The 21,560-nt window shown below is 38.2% G+C and overlaps 1 protein-coding gene across 1 annotated transcript; it reads right to left on the bottom strand.

Moving 5' to 3' along the window:
• Window positions 1-179: 179 nt before the first annotated feature.
• LOC109040732 (anillin) lies at window positions 180-12,169 on the bottom strand. Its single transcript, XM_019056759.2, has 10 exons — window positions 11,928-12,169; window positions 10,582-10,966; window positions 9,390-9,643; window positions 8,383-8,649; window positions 7,616-7,865; window positions 7,032-7,181; window positions 5,991-6,232; window positions 4,880-5,041; window positions 3,365-3,559; window positions 180-2,254 (listed from the first exon to the last, which is right to left on the bottom strand). Exons 1-10 carry the CDS (start codon window positions 11,943-11,945, stop codon window positions 1,991-1,993), a joined length of 2,187 nt encoding a protein of 728 aa, XP_018912304.2. The 5' UTR covers window positions 11,946-12,169; the 3' UTR covers window positions 180-1,990.
• Between the last annotated feature and the right edge of the window lie 9,391 nt (window positions 12,170-21,560).

Here is a 21,560-nt window from a genome sequence, read left to right as displayed (position 1 = left end):
TTGACAGGAGAAAGTTTACGAGTAATTTATTTCAATAGTTCATTTTTACCCCAAAATGCTCCTCGGTACAATTTTGTTGAACTCCGTCTGTTGGTTTGTCTGTCTTTCTCTGGATGTTAGAGCACTATGTTAGCAATACAAATGTGTAAGATGATGAAATCAAGATTCATGAAATGATGGATGGTTAAATATTTTATTTTCACATAAAATGTTTATAAAAATACAAGAATGGGCATAACATTCATAAAATCATTTTAAAGAGGTAAAATATGCTATTAACTAAATTTTAAAAAAATAATTAATTCATAAGTACACGGGTATGTAGTTATGAAATAAAAACTAAAATTGGAATGACAGTTTTTTCTTGATCATTTCAATTTCATGTAAAAATGAAAAACCTTTGATACATGCTCTTCAGCAGATAAAAGCAAATGCTTAATATACAATGCCAAGAGATTCTTATAAGCACGAAGCAAAAAAAATTTAAGTACTATTAAATTTTGTACTTATAATAAATCCTAATGCTACATTCTATCATACAGCGTTGAAAAAATGTTGCACACATGACTGACATAAAATTGAGTAAGTAAGTACCCACTACCATAAAAATGAAATCAAGTAAGTGTTAGTATCTGTTATGATAGAGTAAATGGCAAATAAGTTTGAATACTTTCACACTAAAAAAGAAGATCTGCTATTTTCTGCTTAGCATTGAGTGTAAATTCAAGAATCTGAATGATATATGTAAATCTTCTGTTTCACTTTTAAAGTGTTTAAACTTATCTAGCATAGACTCAGCTTACACATAATGAGGAAAGTCAATGAAGATAAAACTGAAAACCTTAGTGAGATGCAAAGCCAGCATGAATAAGTATCACAAAATGATCTTGATTGATATTCTAGCAGTTTCGAAAAGGATTTTTCTGGCTTTTTTGGACATGATCGACTTTTTTGCTGTTTTTGAGCTCCTATTTGAGCGCGCAAGGCTAATAAAGCTAAGATGGCGTTCAATATTCCTCCTCCTCTCTTGTCCGGATTGATGCCAAAGTGGCCATTAATAATTATACATACATGAATTGATAAAGTCTACATGGACCATAGATTGCGGCAGAGGTCCCCATCTGGCAACAGAGCCGGAGCGATATTTTTGGACACCATCCTGGCTTTCTCAATAATGCAGGTTTAAATGAAAGCTCATAAGCCGCAACTTTGAACTCGATTTTTGTGAGTTTGTAATGTAAAATTACAGGAATTACAGGTGAATACAGGAAAATTTCTGACAACTAAAAGCACTTCCTACTTTTCAAAATACAAAATTTAAAATTCTTTAAACAAGCTCATTTAAGAAAAACTCAATTCAGTGCCTTTCGACTAAAATTTATAATAATATTTTAATATTTTACTATCATAAAATTGTATAATATTGAGCCACATGCCTCTTAAGAATACTGTTATGAACAAAGAACATTCTGTCAAAATCAAAACAGTAACAGGGAGGTATTATAAAAGATGCAAGTGTGAAAAACGAAGAAAAACATCACTATGGTTGGGTAATACAATATTATCTAAAATGCACAAGGAAAACACTTGATTTAATTGATTGGTTGCTCTGTGTGCAACTGAATCTGACATCATGTAAGCAAATAGCTGCCCCGCGCAAAGCACTAACTTACTAATTTTACAAGTTTTTGATTACAATTTGAGGCTTTACATTTTGCCTTTTCAACTTTTTCTTAATTACTTTGCGGAGCACATAGATCATTTGTCTTGAAAGTTAAAAATTAAAATTGGTCAGTGATCATCAAAGGTTACCAAATAAAAACAGGAGCACCAGAAATGATGAAAAAATATCATAGGATGAAAAATAAATCATAAAACTATACTGAGTATTATTTTAACGAATCAAATAATATTTGAGTAAATACTAATATTTTATATGTATTTAACAATTCACAGCTCTCTTTCCCATAGGGAGATTATGGTTCTATTACTAGTTCCACTGATGAATGATTGAAAGAACCTGATTTAAATTATCACACCATTCATTCCGGCTTGCTTGTGTGTCAGCAGAGAGGAGGAAACGCACAATTGTTTGCTGGCCTTTCACAGTTAGAATATGAGAATCTACATCATCAGGTTTTGAGGGACGGATACATTCCATTAGAAAAGTATTTTTGCGAGCACAAATTTCACGAGAAGCAGCTGAGATGTTCCTTGAAATGCATGTGGTCAAATCGATGGAGCCGATTGGCTTCTGCGGAAAAAACAAATCGAACAAAATTACAAACAAATTCATGAGTTTATACTTCATAACTTCTTTTTAGAAAATGAAAAGTAGTAAAATATTTAATTCCTTTTTCTTTTTTTTTCTGATCTTTATTTGGTGTGTTCATTGAATTCTACTAAGGAGTTACGACCTGCACCTATGACCGTATGCAGAGCACTGATCTCAGATTGTAGATCACAGATATATGTGGTTAGCCACATAATTACTTATCATTTTTTAGAGACATTTAGCTACTGAGGCTATTATGTCTTCACAGAATTTGTTAGTTATTATTGGATCTTTATCTCTTCATAGATATGCACATACGTACGTATTTCCTCCTTTTTAAGATTTTCTACTTTTTGAGGAGTTATAAATATCTTTCTCAGGTTGCAAGATGCTCAAACCAAATTCTTTGTTATTTCAGCTATATTTATATAGATTTAGGGCTTAAAAGTGGAGGGAGATCAAATCTTGTCCATTCAAAAACGTCCAATTAAATTGAATATTTTCAGCTTAAATTGTAGGTGGTAGTTTCTTTCCAGGACTGATTTGGTATTTAATTTGAGCAAAATTGGCTCAGCTATTTCAGAATGGCAAACTTTGAAATTTTTTAGCAGGTGGGGAAGAGCAGTGTCACGGCAAGGAAGTTCACAGACAAACTGTTCGTTACGCAAGGGGTCACAGGCAGCTATCTTAATTCTATAAGATGCAGACGGACTTTGGGAAATACATGTCCTTCCTTCGGTGAATGTGCAGGTCTCAAAGAAAGGAGGAACGCAACTCAGTCCACACAAACACCATGGAACAAGCTCAAAGCAAGCGTGCCCTGGAGGGCTTCAAACCTCTGCCAAGTGCAGGTTTTTTCCTTTCATTTGCTGGACAAGGCAAAACGTTTGAAGTTTTCAATTTTAGCAAATAAAGGAGGCCATTATGCTGAAGAAATTAAAAACAACTCTTTTCTTCTTTGTTCTTTTTTAAACATGTTGCAGAAAATTGGAAAATATTTATTAATGAGAGAAAACTGCAATATCCCAAGAAAATGCTTGCTTCAGGGAATCGCTAGGTATCACTTTTGATTATTTGTAAATCACTCACCTTAGTGTTTTCATCCTCTGGATACTTCCAATATAATAGTTGGTTACCGCTCAACAGGCACCATCTTCGATGCCAGGCACCAAAACCAGAGATATCATCAAACATGGTCAAAAAACCACGAAATTCTACAGAAGCTGTCACATCACAATTTGATCGAAAACAGAGCGTTCCTTCCAGCAGACTCGGCACCGACATCTGTGATTACAAAAAAGTGATTTAAATTGTGAAAAAACCCTTCAGATATTAATGCTTGGAAGTTTAAATGACAGAGGCCCAAACTCAATAAACGGTGGAATTCAAGCCAAATATTTTGCAGCCCTCACGATTATTGGTAATACCTGTTGATTAAGTTTGGGCTTATTATTTCAGCTTCCAGTTGTGATGTGTAAAAACATTATGGATCTAAGCTTTGAACAAGACTTAAAGAAAAATGACAAAATCCTAAATGAGCTTACACAGGTTTTGCTGATTCTAATGAGAAATGGGCCTGTTGCAAACTTTTGCTAGAGCAAAACTAAGAGTTGTTTCTTATAGATAATGCCTCAAAAATCACGATGAGCGCATCGGCAAACTCTGAAATGCACTTATAACTTCACAATCTGCGTAAGAAATTTGCGATTTTTGAGCTTCCCGCTTCAAAAACAATACTACGGCACAGGTGAACATTTTGTAAGAGGAGTCGTTCCATCGTCGGCAATAATCATCATAGCCGACGCCAATCCGCCGAAACACGTTTGATGGGACGAGATAACACCTGAACTGGATTAGACCAGATAACAATCGGTGTGTTAACGTTCATATTTTCCACGCCCGAATTGATTGACCTTGAACTCTCCTTGAATTACGCGCGGAACTGCGTGCAAGCGTCGGCCATGATGAATATCGCCGACGATGGAGCGACTCCTCTAACATAATGTTCACCTATGCCATAGTATCGTTTTTGAAGCGGGAAGCTTAAAAAAACGCAAATTTCTGACGCAGATTGTGAAGTTATGAGTGCATTTCAGACTTTGCCGATGCGCTCATCGTGATTTTTGAGGCATTATCTACAAGAAACAACTCTTATTTTTGCTCTAGCAAAAGTTTGCAACAGGCCCATTAGGGATAAAAAATTTAAAATCAAACTTCTGACTTTCTTCTTAGTATTATAAATCTACTTTTGAAAACAGCTTAACATGAGAAGAAAATTATGTAATTGTTTTTTTTATCACCGTAAATATTAAAAAATATACTTCAGATACACTTGGATCTATCTTAACAGTACCTACAAATTTCTCGAAGATCAAAATTGGAAAACTCGATAAATTCCTGTTTCATGTCAGTTGCACGTATTCAAAAAGTAAAATACAGGAAATGAGGCCAATTTGACTGAGGATTTTGGAAGAGTTATAGGATTCATGACTAAGACCTATTTCAGTGTTAGCTATTTCAAATCGATGGTGAGCAGAAGTTTCTCAGTTTTTTCTGTTTGCACTGTACTGCCCTAAAATAGTTTGAGAAAAGTATTAGACTTACTTTTGTAAGTGTAATTTTAGAGGACTTCACATCATTCAGCGTGAAAACACCAGACCCAATTATTTTGAAATTGGATGATTTTAGCAGACTACGAGAGATAACTTTGCGAAGTTTTGAAGCAGGTTTAGATTTCTTTGGGGTGATCCATAGTTTGGAGCTTTCCTGAAATTCATAAAGAGAAGAAAAAACATGGTTAACAATCAGTATAATCTGAAACATATATAAAGTTTGAAAATCTGGAATAAAAATTTATTTACATCTGCATATGAGGACTTATATGTAACAATAGCGGTCGCTGACATCCGCCATTTTTAGAGCAAACGCTTTTTTTGAATTCTGGAGCCTGTTTTTTACAGGAAGGGTTGCTCTTCATTAAAATCTTTATAAGAATCCTCTCGGTTTTGCAGGCAGCAAAGTGCAAAGCTTCGAAAACTTGAAACGCGATTTTCTCACAATGTGAAAACTCCACATCCGCTATTGTTACATATAAGTCCTCATATTGTGTCCATGTCTCAAGTATGATTAAACCAAATCAGAACATTGATTGAAAGGATTTCAACTAGGGTTCTTTTCCCCCACTGTAATGTAAACACAATGAACAGTATTGTGAATACGAGCTATTTTCATAGCTGAAGTTCGTAAATGATAACTCCATTGCTAAGTTAAAAAATCACACATCATGTTTCAAATATTTGCAAAAAAAGTAACCAAAACATATCTTTTAAATTTTTAGGGGATATTTTTGAATGGATGATGAAATTTTTAATGAGAAACTTTTTGTTAGTTTCTTTAAAAAAAAAAATAAAAAATGAGCGGAGTTTTGAAACAGCCCAATTGGAGATAGCGTATTTTAAGCCTAGGGACAATCAATTTAGCCTTCATCTTCATTCAATGAAAAATACTGTAAATGCATTGTAAAAAGATTCTTCTGAAATAAATCATTGAATAGCAAAGCTTATACAATAATATTTTCCAAGTATCAAAGAAAAAAATAGGCTACTCTAAACACAGTCGCAAACTGACTGAGTAAACTTGCCTTCTGTATGCACTAAAATATTGATCAGTTCGAAAAATAATTTTAAATGCTATAAAATAAAAGGAAGAAACAAACCTTTTTTGTAGAGGAGGAAGCTTTACCATTAGAGGGAGTTGCTGGAACAGCTAAATCGTATACTTCAATGATAACTTTGAAATCGGGAGTAATGTTGGGTATGGTAATTTCATGAGGAAATTTGACATAAACCGTTTTTCTTGAGTTTTGGAGAAGATTTTCCGCAGTCGCAATAAAGAGGGGAGTGCCAAAGACATGCTCATTTGACTTCACAATTACAACTAGGTGATGGCAAATATTTGCTGTTGAAAAAAAAAATAACAAAAAAGAATTGAATTACTATGCATGATGTATGATGTTATGCATTTTTATTTTTTGGACAAATGAATGCTATTTTCAAACTAAATCTGTATCATTTAAATGAAACTAATTTATATCTTCAACTTCAAAAGTTAATATTTATTAACTTAAATTGACAAATTTTCTCTAAAATTACTTTCCAGTAATTTTAATTTGTTTAGACTTGTCTTAATTTATAAAATTGATCAATTGAGGTTTGAATTTGAGTGTTAGGAACTTTTCTTGAAATCTGTAAGATATGACAAGTCATTAACTCCTGCTACAAGGAATGTACCTTAAATGTATTTATTTCAGTCTCAGTAAAATTTTATTTATTAAAAGGAGAGCCGTTCCATGAATTTGCCAGATATTTCCCATGATTTTCCTTCATGTTTTCGAGAAAAGACACTAAAATTTTCAGTAAAATTCTAGCAACACTTCCTCTATCAAAAAATACAATTTTTGTGGAAAAACTGAAATGGCACAAAAAAGCTACGTTTTTTCCTGCTGGTGATAAAGAGGTGTGTTTCCACATTAGATGTGCATGGATCAAGAGTGGCAGAAAGTTCTGATGGTGACAATTTAATTAAATACCTAATCAATTTGAGTGTGCGAGTACTGATTTTGTAACTTTTCTTTTCTCTTTCTTGTCCATTACAAGAAAATAGAAAATTGCCATATTTTTTCAGAATGGCACCTTTATAACTGATACGGTGTAAGTATCATAAACTATAGGATGAGTAAAATGCAATGTATCCTAACCTTTTGCTGCTCTGTGGATCAAATCTAACTTGATGGGCAAACAAATATCAGAGAGTGTTAAAGAACTATTGCTGATAACAGGTTTCAAATACTTGTTTTGACTGGCCTTCAATTTTTCAATTTCGTTCAGGATGGCTTTTTTCTTATGACCTGGAAAAATCAGAGAACATTAAAAAAAAAAAAAAAATGAAACGTTGAAAGATATCTACTTAAATTAATTGAATAGACTATTTTAAAACAATCCTTAATGTTAAGCTGTGAGAGGCTGACAGAAAACATCATCGAACACTTAAGTTGATCCATACAATCTTAAATCCAGACCAATTCAGAAATTTTCAAGCATATTTTAATTATGTGACTTAGATATGAATAATCATTACATACCTACTACAAAATAATGACAGATTTCAATGACAAACTGATTTTGATGCTGCAACCAAGGTTGTAATTTCATGCATTATTTCTGATGAATATTCTGATGTTTTCTTTAATGCTTATAACCTCAAGATATCTCCAAAATTTAAATGGAGAATGTTCTGTACCTGTATTAAACTTACATAATGAACAAATAAAAAGATACTCACTGGCCAATAGTAAGAGCCTTTCTGCTTCAACTCGCTGAGTGGAATTCGTGAACTCAGATGAGGAAAAGCAAACGGATAGAGCTCCTGCTGCTTGAGATATTATGTTCTCTTGAGCCTTGACCAGTGACTCGAACTTCTTGATTTGCGATGCTATGCTCATTTCGGAGGTATCTTCTGACTGGTGTAACTCCTCAGCGATTGGTGCCCGCACATTTGGACTTGTTGTTTCACTTCTAGCAGGCGCAGGAGACTGTAATTTTTGTAATAGAATTAAATTTGAATTAATTCATTTAATTTCAATTGCATGTGAAGAAACTCAAGATATCATTTGAACTACATTTTGCGATAAGGAACCATTATTTCTGGCTCATTTCAGAAACAACATGTATGCTATTGGTTTCCCTAAGCAAGAAAGTGGTTTTATGTAAGAGCCAGAGCTGGTGGTTCCTTATTGCGAAATGTTATCCATTTGAAGTAACATTATAAGATCAGCGGTCCAGATTGAGCAGTCTTTCCTTGCATAGATATGAATACATATTTTTTTATGAAAAATGAGTTTAAGCTTGACCATACGTAAAACAATGCTTTCCTTTTTCCGTACCAGATGAACTGAGTGATTATCTCTGAGATTCAAGTTTTTAATATATTTAAAACTTAAAAGTATACCCTTGGACTCCTCATTCATGAATGCAAGCAAGAGAGTTCCTTAATTCATACTGCAATTTGATTATCAATACTAAACAGAAAAATGTGAATTTAAAGCTTACATTTATTGAATTCTTCCTCGTCTGGGAGAAGCTGACAGAATGAGAAAGGGCCGGCACTGTGTCTTGTACGGTCACAGCTTTGACAGGACTTCCTACTTGGTAAGTAAAACTGGTAGAAATAGAGGTCTCCAAAGAATCATTGCAGATTGACTTGGCTGGAGATGGGCCAAAGGAAGTGTCACTGCAGAGAGCGTTCTCTAAAAATGCATCCATTTCTTTCAAAATTGAATGCCTTTCAATTGATGAGCTACTGCTATCGCTTCGTCGCTGTAAGCAAAAAAAAAATGTTGAAAGAACAAATTGAAAAAATTGACTTTCATCACAAGAGTGAAAAATCGATCAGTTTTTAAACACTTTTTGAGGATTTTCGAGTGCTTTTCGAGACTTTATTTTTTTCAATACACAGTTTTTCCCCCTTGTGTGTAGCTCAGTATCAAAAAGCCGTAAAGTTCAGCAAAAAAGTAACTGCCTTGTACACAAATTAGTGAGTAATATTTACAGAACTTTCTTTGTCTCTTTGTGACAATTGCCAATTTGTTAAAAATGCTTAGAAAATGCTAGATTTTGAAAACAATTTGAAGGCTTTGAAAGTGCTTGATTTTTTGGAGGATGCTTGTAAAGTTCATAAATTGGTCTTTTTAGTCATGTTTCTCCTCAGCTGTGATTGATCCCTGTTTTGAGCAATAAAAAAGTATTGGACAATGAATAGATTCTTTAGAAAGACATCTCATCTTGGAAAAGAAAACAAAACATTTCTGACTCAGAGTCAAGTTACAGGGAGAATAAAGCTCTGCTTTTTTACAAAGAATTGATGACTGATACGAAGAGAAATTGAAGCACTTTTCAAGCATTTTTCATCAAGCCCTTTTGAAGCCTTTATAATTTTTTTCCAAGCCAAAAACTTTTCAAGAACTTTTAAAGGCTCAACAAACCAAGTTTAATCAAGATTTCTATAGTTCCTTAGAATTGTTTTTATGAAGGTTGGGCATAAAAAAAACAGTAGAAACCTTTAAGGTATTTGGTGTGCAGTTAACACTTGAGTCCATATTGACAATATTGAAATTTTCTGCGCTACTTTCGCTTGATAAAGAACTGATGCTGGCATCTAAATTTTCATTGCAGTCAGTCCTCTCTTCTGTTGAAGGATTTTCCTCTGAAGAAAGTGCCTCTGAGTCAGTCTCCACTTCCATGCCAGAGAGGCAAGGATACAGATGACCGGGTTTTGGTGGAGAAACATAAACTGGTTTCACTGATGAAAAAACTGCAAGTAAAAAAACAAATTTGATAAGAGCAAAAGATGAGAGTGACTGAGAAAAGAAACCTTTAGAACATAAAAACTGAATGAAACTTAATTGATGGAGATAATGTTTACAAAAATGTTTCACATGGTTCGTTAAAGCTGGGAAAACCAAAATTCAAGATAAATAGGGTATTTTTAAGTACTGTTTATGCAGATATTTTAATATAATAGTAACCTCAATGGAGTTCGACTTTAAAAAGAAATTATCTGTAACCTATCGTTGCAAACTTTCTGGAATATGCTCATACTAGTTTTAGAGATGTTGGCTTTCCAACAAAAATATTTCCAAGGTAGATAAGTTTCATTGATTCCACAGAATTCAAATATTCTTAGGAATTTGGACATGTCATGATTCTTTACATCTTTTTTTTTCACACTGAGGAAACCTTGCTCTCGACCAACACCGTCAGATCAAGAAAGTGGATTTGAGCAAAATATTTATACGGGAAGCGATTTGGTTTCAATCATGTCAACTTTATGACTTATAACAGGCGGGGTAAGTAGAGTATTTTAGAAGGTCATGATATTAATATAAAGCCCAAGTGTGACTTCAAAGATTTGAAAAGAGAAAAAAAGTTAATTCTGCGTGAGAGGGAAATAGTGATCCTTATGGTTACTGCAACATTGGTGCTGCTGGTATTACCTAAGCGTTTGTAAAGGACATTCCTTTCCTTTTTTTAAAAAAAAAGGAAATCTACCTACCTCATATTTCCTCAGGACATGTAATTACTTTCCCTTTGGCAAAAATGCATGTCTTGCTAAATTATTATTTTACAAGTACAAAAAATTTGACACTAGACTACACATTTACCCCAAAATCGGAGGAGAATTATTTTCCTCCAGCTCTTGACTTCAAGTGCTTAAAAGCCTTAAGCTAGGTATAGGGTAAAATGGCTCACCATTAGGAGGAGACAATGTATTGTTCATGATGCTAATTTCTTTCAACGGAACTTTTCCTTCCTCTTTAACAGTGGCAGGGACTGGCTTTGGAGGAACTGACGGTGGTCGATTGTTGATGCTGATTTCTTTTAATGGAACTTTTCCTTCCTCTTTAGCAGTGGCAGGGACTGGTTTTGGAGGAACTGGCGGTGGTCGATTGTTATGCACAGGTTTCAGAATTTCAGTGCCTTGTGGTTTTGTTACGACTGGAATTCTTGTAGAGAGGTTCGGAGTTTCAAACAACTTTGGCAACTGAGATGGCGGTTTTGGGAAACCCTCCATGAATGATTTTTCACTGGCGAAATCCTTAGATTCTCTTGAGGCTTTGGCACGCAGCCTCATACGCTGTAAAAAGATGAGAAAAATATTTGGTCATAAAATTCACAAGACAAATCTTACATGAATATTGAAGCTTGCTCATTTTATGTTGAGACAAAAGTTACCTAATACTGAATTCCAACCAGGAGCATTGAACTGATTAAAAGTTTCCTTAACTTTAAGTTATTTGGCTCCGTTAAGGCGCGTTTTTGTGGCTTGCTAAGCTGCTTGTCAGGCTGCCTAACGTGCAGTTTAATGGGCCGCTTCACGAGCCTTCTGTCAAGCGTGCTCTTCAGCAACAACACAGAGCCCTTTGGTCGAAGGCCCATCAAGCTGCACGTAAGGCGGCCTGACGAGCAGCTTCGCAAGCTGAGTGAACACACATTATCCTCACAGCTAACGCTGGAGATCTGGGTTTTTACTGTGCATACCCTGATGAGTAGCTTTCATGCACAAATTATTTAAATAAACTCTACCCTCTGTGATTGGTCCAATGCTCTATCAGGCATTGTAAAAGATCTCATTTTATCTGCATGAGAGTGTGATAGATGTGTGAATAGGGTTTACTCTCGAGGGAGAAAACCAAGATACTTCATAGGAAGCCAATGATTCTGTCAGAAAATATTTCTGAAGGTAAGTAAATTTGAGAAAGATTACAATGCTCTGAACGGAGTCTACTTCTAAAAGATTCTCTGAGGATGGTGGTCTTTTCTGCGTTCCGAGATCAGAGAGCAAACTGAACAAAACAAAAGCAATGTACTTTGAACTAGGTAACTGAGAAGCTCTAACTCCAAACAAGTTTGAACCTCAGATCCAGAAATACAAATACTCGCGACGGAGAGGATGGCGGTCTTGATTGAAATGTTCATGAAACATTCATGAGTTCATTTCTTACGGCGTCAGATCAATTTGAATTTGTTTTTGCTCTCGGTAAAATGATATTGTCATTTGAAAAATGTTGAACTGGAAGAAAGCAATCAAATCTTACCTCAGAAAAAGAAGTCATCCTGATGATTCTGTGATCTGTAATGAGATAAACAACACTTTGTGAAGGATCAGCGTAATAGGTAATAAGGAACGTTTCCAAATATTCTCAAAATCACTTCGTAATAAATGGGACCGTTTTAATCACAGTGGAAATCAAATAAGAAATTTTTAACGACAAAAAAATTCCTTCGACAAAATTTTTTGAAAACATAAACACGGCGTGAATACTGATGAGATGTCGGTTACAAGCAGCAGTGTACCAACATTCACATTGTAAGGGTTCCTAATGAATGAATTGGAATGTCTGGGCAATTTAGATCGGTGAAGATTTATAAATACAACTTCACTTTTTCATCTTCATTTTGGTTCAGAGTAGTAATAATTCAACCCTCCATTCTAGTTCAATTGGTGTAAAAACAATTTCAAAAGCACTCGCAGTCTGAGATTGGGGTAACTGAAGAACTAAAGTTGCAAACTTGAAATTATGTTGTTGTGCCGAATACACATCAAATGATGCTCATTGGCTGATCAATTACGCGCATATTTTACCCGGGATTTTTAAATCGTCGGGGTTCTCGGTTCTCTCCTTCGCCCGCAATATTTATCCACTCGTCTTCAGTGCATGATTACAATCCTGAATCCAGCCAGTGTTTGTCTAAAAAGTTTATTCAGGTTTCTTCTTTCACTTATTCCTCCTCATCTTTTAAATATACTTCAAAGGTTTGGAGATAGAAAAGGAGAAATAGATGAAGAAGACGAGGAGAAGAAAAAAAAGACGGGAATAAATTATTGTAATGACGCGCAATCTATGATAATTTTATAGACACATTTTATGCCTGAAGGAGTTAGAGTAGAACAAGAGTTTCTCTCGTTTGGACGGTTAATGCAGTCCCAGATATTAAATCGTAAGTATTTTGCCCCCTCATATTAAGATTGGATTAATTAGGTCTTTATTTTCTTTCTAAACCCAATTTTATAGTAGATCAACGCATGATTGCGAGTCAATATAATGCTGATAGAAGGACCGAATAGAATAAGAGGAAAAAGAGAAGGAGGCGTAAATGCTCGCTTCCTCGGTTTCATCGTTTCTGTTCAAATCCAAGAAAAAATGACAGAGGCGGATCCAGCAATTTGGCAACACCGGATTTTCTCCATTTAAACCTATGCTAAATAATCGACTCTTGTCGGAGCACCTGGCTCTTCCAAGAATCGATACATTTTCATAGGTTCAAACGGAGAAAAGACAATGTTGCCAATTTTCTGGATCCACCAATGCATAATGACCTTATTTTGTTAGTTGACTATGAGACGTTAAGTGATGTCGCCATTGGTACTTTAAAGTCCTCTGAAAAATATTTTAGTCCGCAATTTCAATCCTCGTTGTCAATTGACATCAAGATACAAGATACGAGAAATAGTGACTGAGCGCCCCTGTGTTCCTTCAATATGGTAGCTTGGAAATTTCAACTATTTTTTATACATTGTAAGTATTGTACCACACGTTAATTGTCGGGATTTTATCGGGCGGCATACCGCCAGCAAGATATTCTACATTCATTGAATATGGATTTCCATTTCGCAAGCAGCGGCGCACCTCTATGAACATGAACCCTTCGATGCCCAAGCCAGCTCAAATAACTCGAGGCTTGCTAAAAACCCGTGCGGGTTGTATAGGGCCGGTACATATCGGAGCGTTAGAGAAAGGTTTTCAACTATATCGAGTAGATAGAAAAAAATCGAGAGCCAGGGATTTTTTTTTTTTTTTTTTTGATAAATAGACCTACAAACACCAAGCCGGGTCAAATTGACCCGACTATCTCTTAGGAGAGTTATGGGGCCGGTGCATACCGGTGCTTCAGACATAGTTATACGCTCACATCTGAAAAAAAGAATCGGACGTTAAATTTAAAAAAAGGAATAACTCAAGTGTCCACACAGTTGAGGATTGGATGGAGAGACACATTCAGGCCTTGTTTTTAAACTTTCATCCCCAGTCTGAGCGACATCTCATCAGCCCTATGCTAAAGAGAGCGGGGCATTTTGAGAGTTCACGCGTTGCGCCATCGCGCCTTCAATTTTGCAGATGCAACACGGACATCCATTAAGTACGAGTAGTTGTATCACTGCGCCGCGCCGCGCGCCGTCATGAACGCTCGTTCACTCCCTTGCTCTATTTCCGTATTTTGCTTGTTTTCGTTAGTCTTATTAATGTATTATTGTTGTGGTGCTTCAAAGGTTACGTGAGGAACACAGCCGAAGGTAGGAGAGACGTAATCGGGCCTCGTTCTTTAACTTTCACCTCGAATCTGAGCGACACCTCATTGGCAGTGAAGAGCGGAGCATTGCGAATTCACGCCTCGCGCCATCGCGCCTTCAATTTTGCAGATGCATCACGGACATCCATCAAGCACGAATAGTTGTATCTCTGCGCCGTTATGAACGAGCGTCTTTTCCTTTGCTCTAGTTCCAAGTGCGGTTTTAATTTTGTTTATGCTACATTGACGTCCATCCAGCACGAATAGTCGTATCTCTGCGATTTCATCGAGGCGCGTTGAGTTGCCTCATATTATTGAAATTTAAGAAAAGTTAGAGTTAATTTTGCTCAAAATATGGTATGATGTGTCCAAATCAATAATAATTTTGAAGAAAAAAACAGTTTAGATGTTTCTCTGGAAAATGGAATTTCGGCGAGAGTTGCGTCGTTTTTTTTTGTTTTTTTTTGTTTTTTTGTTTTTTTGTTTTTTAAGTCAACCCTTAAAAATTTCAAGCCAGGTCATATTGATTGGACTATTTCGTCTGCTGACGGGAATATGAAGCTCCTCGGCGAAAAAATAAAATAGGAGCGAAAATTTTGAAGCAGCCCAATAGAGATATCTGGTTTCTCACTTTGGCCATCGTGCTTAAAATGCGGTTTCTGCATTGCGAGACTGCCCTCCTGAATGTATTCCATAATATTCACAAATAATATCATTTCGACCAAAAAAATGACCTAAAAAAGAAAATTCCCCTTTATAGAAAAGTTCATCTTACATTTAACTCAATATTTCAGCTCCGATCCTAAATGACAAAAAAAACCAAGCTCGGAAGCAGATGGATGAAATTAAAACGACGGAATGATAGCGATATATTCGCGAGGGGTCGGAGGGGATCAACACATGATTTGTCGCGATCACTTAAGAATGAAACGTGACGAATGCGGAATCAAACAGTGGCCATAAATTGGCACCATATTCGCTGCCGCGCCGGCCGATAAATATGAAATTACGAGTAAGCGTTTCCCGTGCACCCGACATCAAACAAGTTAAACAAGTGTCGACCGTAATTGTAGCGCCCTCCCTGCAGGGCCGAGGTCGGGTCGGGGCCACCCTGGGGACCGCGCGGTCGCATTCGACGCGGATAATTCGGGAAAGGAGCCGAACAATACCCTGTTGAAGGGTTTCCTTGCATGTTTTATCAACAGCTCACTATAACTAACCTTAAGTTACCAGTAATTCCCCCAGCGCGGCGCGTCCGCAGGGACGGCGCAGCGCCGACTTCTCCCGAGGGACCTCCGAGCAGCGCGCCCATCACCAAGTGGTGACACTATTTTTTACTTTTTACAATGCCGCTTTGTGATGACTCTACCCTCCGGTAGATCCAGATCAGCCACCGAGCCCTGACGACGTCGAGGGGTGCATGTTATTAAAATTGTAAACACCCCGACCGAAATCCGTGAACAAAGTGTGCTGGTAGCTTTGGCTCCCTCCCTCCGCCCTTTTGGTTCTGTTATCTCCTCCGCAGGGATCGATGCAGTGAGGGGGAGGATGGGCTAGAGGGGTAAAGAAAGCTGGACGGAAACTGAGTAAGACAGGGAGTAGGAGGCTTATCAGTGGCGAGGCCGGTGCGCCTGGTTACGCGACTTACCAGTGCGTGCTTTGCGATGTATCGATTGTTATGCCATTTAAACCTATGGTAAAGAATCGATTATTAAGGTGTTCGCTGCGCACACCCTGATAATCGATCCTTTTCTACAGGTTTAAATGGCAGATCAATCGATATATCGCAAAGCACGCCACGCCACTGGGACTTACGCTGCCGTGCTGAGGAGAAACGCCGTATGAGCCCTCAGACGTTGCCGAATTTCTTTCGATAAAAACCATAACTGCTGGGAAATTCGTGAATATTTTTTCCAAAATTTGCAGACAATTTTGTCTGCAATTTAATCTAAAATATCTGAAAATTTCAAGGGAAAACGGGCATGCATGTCATCAAAAATACATATTTTATCGAGGGAAATTTGGCAACTCTCGAATGCTCATACGGCGTTCTTCTTTAGCACGGCAGTTCGGGCTGTGTGGAGGGAGGCTTCAATTTTACGACCCAGTGAGCTTGCAAAGTCTCTGACGGCTACTCAGACGCCTTTGACTCGACCTGCTCCACAGCTTTTTGGACTTGTGAGATCATTCTTTCGACAGCATCATGTGGAAAACTCACATTTGAGGGGCTTGGAGGACAAGGCGCATGAAAGCAGTTTTTGCTATTCCGAGGAAAATTTGTTTAAAGTTCCTAGGTTGTAAGAAGCCTCATGGCGGGAGAAAGTTCAAACTCATATTTTAATGCTTAAAAATTGGATTTTTCCGATGAATATTTCATAGAATTATATTTCAAACCTAGATTTAGTTGAATTCATTAATATGTTATTTTTTTTTTCTTTTTTTTTTCGAAAATTGCACTGATGCGCCTTGTCCACCCAGCCCCTCATTTGAACCTTTTGCAATGATCAAAGCTGATTGTGTGTGAATTTCGGCAGCCTTTCAATTTTGCCTCTTCTCACAAAATAAATACGTCGCTTTCGTTTCTAAAGTGTGTGCATGAGCCTTTAAGATGGATCTAAGTGTCCTGGAGACGATAGATCTGCCAGTAAGTTGCGTTGATACATAGTCTATCTTAGAGTACCCATATGGAGAGAGTGCGGACATGTCGGTAATTTGGACGTATTTCTGTCAAATGGAACTATGTGCTTTATGGCGTGCTGAGCCCTATCGTGCATATATTCTTATGAGCCTCAGGGCGCATGTCTTAATGCACATAGCTCCGTTTGGCGGAGATACGTCCATTTGGAAGTTAGGTCATGGAGCTTTTAGGGCCTAAAAGGGCACCCAATCCATTAACTAAAATTATCCAGGTTGATTTATTATTAAGTACAGTTTTTACAACCTGTCGTTTCTGATGCACCTAGTTTTTGCATAAATGTACTCATTTTTGCGGACGGACGCTCAAGTATGTGCACTTTTAAGTGGCCATCTTGGTTTGATATTGGATTCTGAAGATTGGCAGCATCATTTTTTTCTAGTGTTTCTTGTTGCTCACGTAACCTTTGGAGCACCACAACAATTAATAAGGCAAACGAAAACAAGAGCAAGGGAATGACAATGAACGCACAGAGATACGACTATTCGTGCTAGACGGACGTCAATGTAGCATAAACAAAATTAAAACCGCACTTGGAACTAGAGCAAAGGAAAAGACGCTCGTTGATAACGGCGCAGAGATACAACTATTCGTGCTTGATGGATGTCCGTGATGCATCTGCGAAATTGAAGGCGCGATGGCGTGAGGCGTGAATTCGCAATGCTCCGCTCTTCACTGCCAATTGGGTGTCGCTCAGATTCGAGGTGAAAGTTAAAGAACGAGGCCCGATTACGTCTCTCCTACCTTGGGCTGTGTTCCTCACGTAACCTTTGAAGCACCACAACAATAAATTAATAAGACGAACGAAAACAAGCAAAATACGGAAATAGAGCAAGGGAGTGAACGAGCGTTCATGACGGCGCGCGGCGCAGTGATACAAAGGAATCCAGAGCCTCTCCGGTAATTTTTCTCTTTAATATACAGCGCAGGGGTGGGAGGCAGCATATGTAGGCGCCTACCCCTCCGTCCGCAATCGCCACCGCCGAATTCTCTGGTCCGCAAAGTCCACCGCCCTGTTCCGCCTGTCCGCAATCGCCACCGTCAAAATATGAGAATCCGCAAACGCCACCCGATTCTTAGAATCCGCAAACGCCACGTCCGCAAACGCCACCGCACCCAACTATTCGTACTTAATGGATGTCCGTGTTGCATCTGCAAAATTGAAGGCGCGATGGCGCAAGGCGTGTACTATACACTGCCCCTGTCGGGTGTGAGTGTGTGTGTTCCTTTTTGGCGCAGCAAGAAAGGAATGGAGATGTTGCATGTGTGAGGAATTTGCGATTTGACTGTTGATTCTAATGTAAAAGTTTGCGAGAAACACGATGGTGCTACTGGTTTTCTCTGAAATCATCTCCCAAATTAGCTCTCAAGTTGAGGCCAAAATGGAGGGGATATCCCACGCTATCCTGAGAGCCCCCCTCTACATCAAGACAAACTCTCCATGCAAAGATAGGGAGCAAATACATTAGCAGTGATGCCGTGTTTTCAATTTTAGAGTCCCCAAATAAAGTGGCTGCCCTGTCAATGTATTTGCTCCCTATCTTTGCACGGAGAGTTTTTTTTTTTATGTAGAGGTGGACTCTCAGGATAGCGTGGGATATCCCCCCCCCCCCATTTTGGCCTCAACTTGAGAGCTTTTTTTAAGCCTGGGAGTTGATTTCAGAGAAAACCAGTGGCACCATCGTGTTGCTCGCGAACTTGTACGTAAGAATCAACAGTCAAATCGCAAATTCCTCACACATGCAGCATCTCCATTGATCATTTACGCCTCGCCACTGAAACATAACCTACATTCTGTCATGTGCTGCAGTATTGCACGTGATATCATACTCTAATAAAACTGATAATGTATTTGCTCCCTATCTTTGCATGGAGAGATTGTCTTGATATAGAGGTGGACTTTCAAGATAGCATGGGATATCCCCTTCATTATGACCTCAACTTGAGAACTTTTTTTGAGCTTTGGAGTTGATTTCAGAGAAAACCAGTGGCACCATCGTGTTTCTTGCGAACTTTTACTTAAGAATCAATGGTTAAATCGCAAATCCCTCACACATGCAACATCTCCATTTTCAAACGATTTTGTACGCAATTTAATCTAGCACATCTGAGAATTTCAAGGGAAAACGGGCATGCATGTCATCAAAAATACATATTCTATCGAGGGAAATTTTTGCAACATTTCCATTGGTCGATAGTCGATCATTTACGCGTCGCCTCTGTTGTCAAATTGCAAGAATCCCCCCTCCCCCTTGAGAAGAAGATCACTCGCGGATGTGCTCAAAGAGGGTGCGAGTGGCGCGTGGAATGAGCGCGGATCCAGTCGATTGATGTTGATTTATAGCGTGAAAAGTGACGTAATCGGGGACGAATTCCGGTCTCTCCTTCCGCCGGGGCGGGAGCGCCCACTCCTGGGCGAGGTGTCCGCCCCCTCCCCTCCCACCCACGCCCGGCGCGGCGCGTCATGTCGGTTGTCATCGCGATGCTCGGCGCGGAGACAAATGTCGCGGCGCGGCCGCTCCGCTGTTTCTAATTAGTTGTTCATTAGATTTCAACTAATTGAGACGCAGCTCCAGCCAGCGCGGCCGTCAACCGGAGATCGGGGCTTCGGCCAGAATTCAATTTCACAGGGCTCGCCAGCCCGGGCACGGGCTCCCCGGTGCAGTTCTCATCGGGCACAGGGTGCCCTCAAACAACCGCAGACGAATGTACCCTCGGGTGGTGGGATCTTCGTCCGCGGAGCACTGGGAAAAAAAAAATACATTGGATCTATGTAGAGTCCAGACTCTTAAAAACATCGACAAGAAAAAATACTCTTGATTCAATCAGAATCTAGCTTAAATCAAGAACTAAGCCTCTTAATTTGAGCGGATTTCCTTTTGATTTAAGCCAAAATCTGATTGAATCAAGAGTATTTTTTCTTGTCAATGTTTTCAAGAGTCTGGACTGTAGATCCAATGAAGGTTTTTTTTTTTTTTTTTTTTTTTTTTTTTTTTTTTTTCAGTGAGGCACTTTTTAGCAGATCGATTTGAGTTGAGTTAGATCGAAAAATCGGATTTTGAAATTTCGGCTGAAAAGAACCTCTGGTGAACCCTAGATAACCTACCCCAAGAAAACCAAACAATGCTAATTATCATCAGGCAACGGAAAATATCCGGGAAAATTAAAGATTATACAAAAAAATTACTTTTACAAAAATCAATTTTAATGATGCGTTTAAATTTATAATGTGTATTTATCCATCTATATGTTAATTGTTTTCATTACACTGGAAAAAAACACTCGATTCAGTCAGATTTGAGCTTAGATCAAGAACCAAGCCTCTTAATTTGAGCGGAATTCCTTTTGATTTAAGCAAAAATCTGATTGAATCAAGAGTCCTTCTCCTTGTCAATGTTTTCAAGAGTCTGGACTCTATCTCCAATGTGTTTTTTTGTTTTTTCCAGTGAATCATAGAAATGTCTCGATACGCGTAATACCGCAGTTCAGGAATATGAATTTCCCCACGGTGCGATTTCAAAGTTATGAGCAGCAAAATATCTCTCAACAAATTAAAAAAAAAAAAAAAAAAAAAAAAAAAAAAAAAAAAAAAAAAAAAAATAGAAGGTAAGGTCGCCGCCCTACGCAAAACGCCGTGGACGTTTGACGAATTGTCCTGCTTTCCTTCTCGAGGAATCCTGACATCTGAGAGTGATACCACTATTCGGCCTCGTGGGAGCTCAGGTTGCCTACACTGAAAACTGAAGGCAAACTGACAGCTAGGTGAAGTCACTGTTCCGTACGGAACGTCCGGTGAATTATTCCTGCTTTCTCCCGCGAGCAATAGTGAAAGGAGTGACATCTGAAAGTTGATGCCACTGTTAAGCCGCGTAGGAGCTCCCTACTTTTAAAACTGAGGGCAAGTTGACAAAGAACTAAAGTCACATCTTCGACGCACTGGACGCGACGTTTTTCAAGGTTTTCCCTGATGCTAAAAAATGTTTTTTTTTATGTAATTCTAGATTTTTCAAATTTCCAGATGCCATGGTGCTTCTCGTCAAAGTGTACGTCTAACGGTTCAAGATTTGTAAACATTAGTCAGGTAGGCCTCCGGACTCGGTCCTGGGGTTATGGGATACCCCATTTCCCATTTAAACACATGTATTTCAGCGGATAAGATTATTTTCTCATATCTTCTCCAATGGAGATATTGCATGTGTGAGGAATTTGCGATTTGACTTTTGATCCTTATGTAAAAATTCGCGAGAAACACGATGATGCCACTGGTTTTCTCTGAAATCAACTCCCAAGCTCAAAGAAAGCTCTCAAATTGAGGCCAAAATGGGGGGGGGGGACATCCCACGCTATCCTGAGAGTCCACCTCCACATCCAGACAAACTCTCCGTGCAAAGATAGGGAGCAAATACATTGACAGGGCTGCCACTTTATTTGGGGACTCTAAAACTGAAAACACGGCATCACTGCTAATGTATTTGCTCCCAATCTTTGCATGGAGAGTTTGTTTAGATGTAGAGGGGGACTCTCATGATAGCTTGGGATATTCCCTCCATTTTGGCCTCAACTTGAGAGGTTTCTTTGAGCTTGGGAGTTGATTTCAGAGAAAACCAGTGGCACCATTGTGTTTCTCGCGAACTTTTACATAAGAATCAACAGTCAAATCGCAAATTCCTCACACATGGAACAT

Source organism: Bemisia tabaci, chromosome 6 (assembly GCF_918797505.1).
Source record: "Bemisia tabaci chromosome 6, PGI_BMITA_v3".
NCBI lineage: Eukaryota > Metazoa > Arthropoda > Insecta > Hemiptera > Aleyrodidae > Bemisia > Bemisia tabaci.
The sequence above is the reverse complement of the archived record's forward strand: the minus strand, read 5'-3'. Positions and strand labels throughout refer to the sequence as shown.

What these genes read in the sequence shown, in the direction of transcription:
- LOC109040732 (XM_019056759.2), bottom strand. An exon ending in GATCCACAGAGCAGCAAAAG is followed by an intron (nt 6,233 to 7,031) that starts GTTAGGATACAT and finishes TTTTTTCAACAG; the next exon opens with CAAATATTTGCCATCACCTA. An exon ending in CAGAGGATGAAAACACTAAG is followed by an intron (nt 2,255 to 3,364) that starts GTGAGTGATTTA and finishes TTTTTTCCGCAG; the next exon opens with AAGCCAATCGGCTCCATCGA.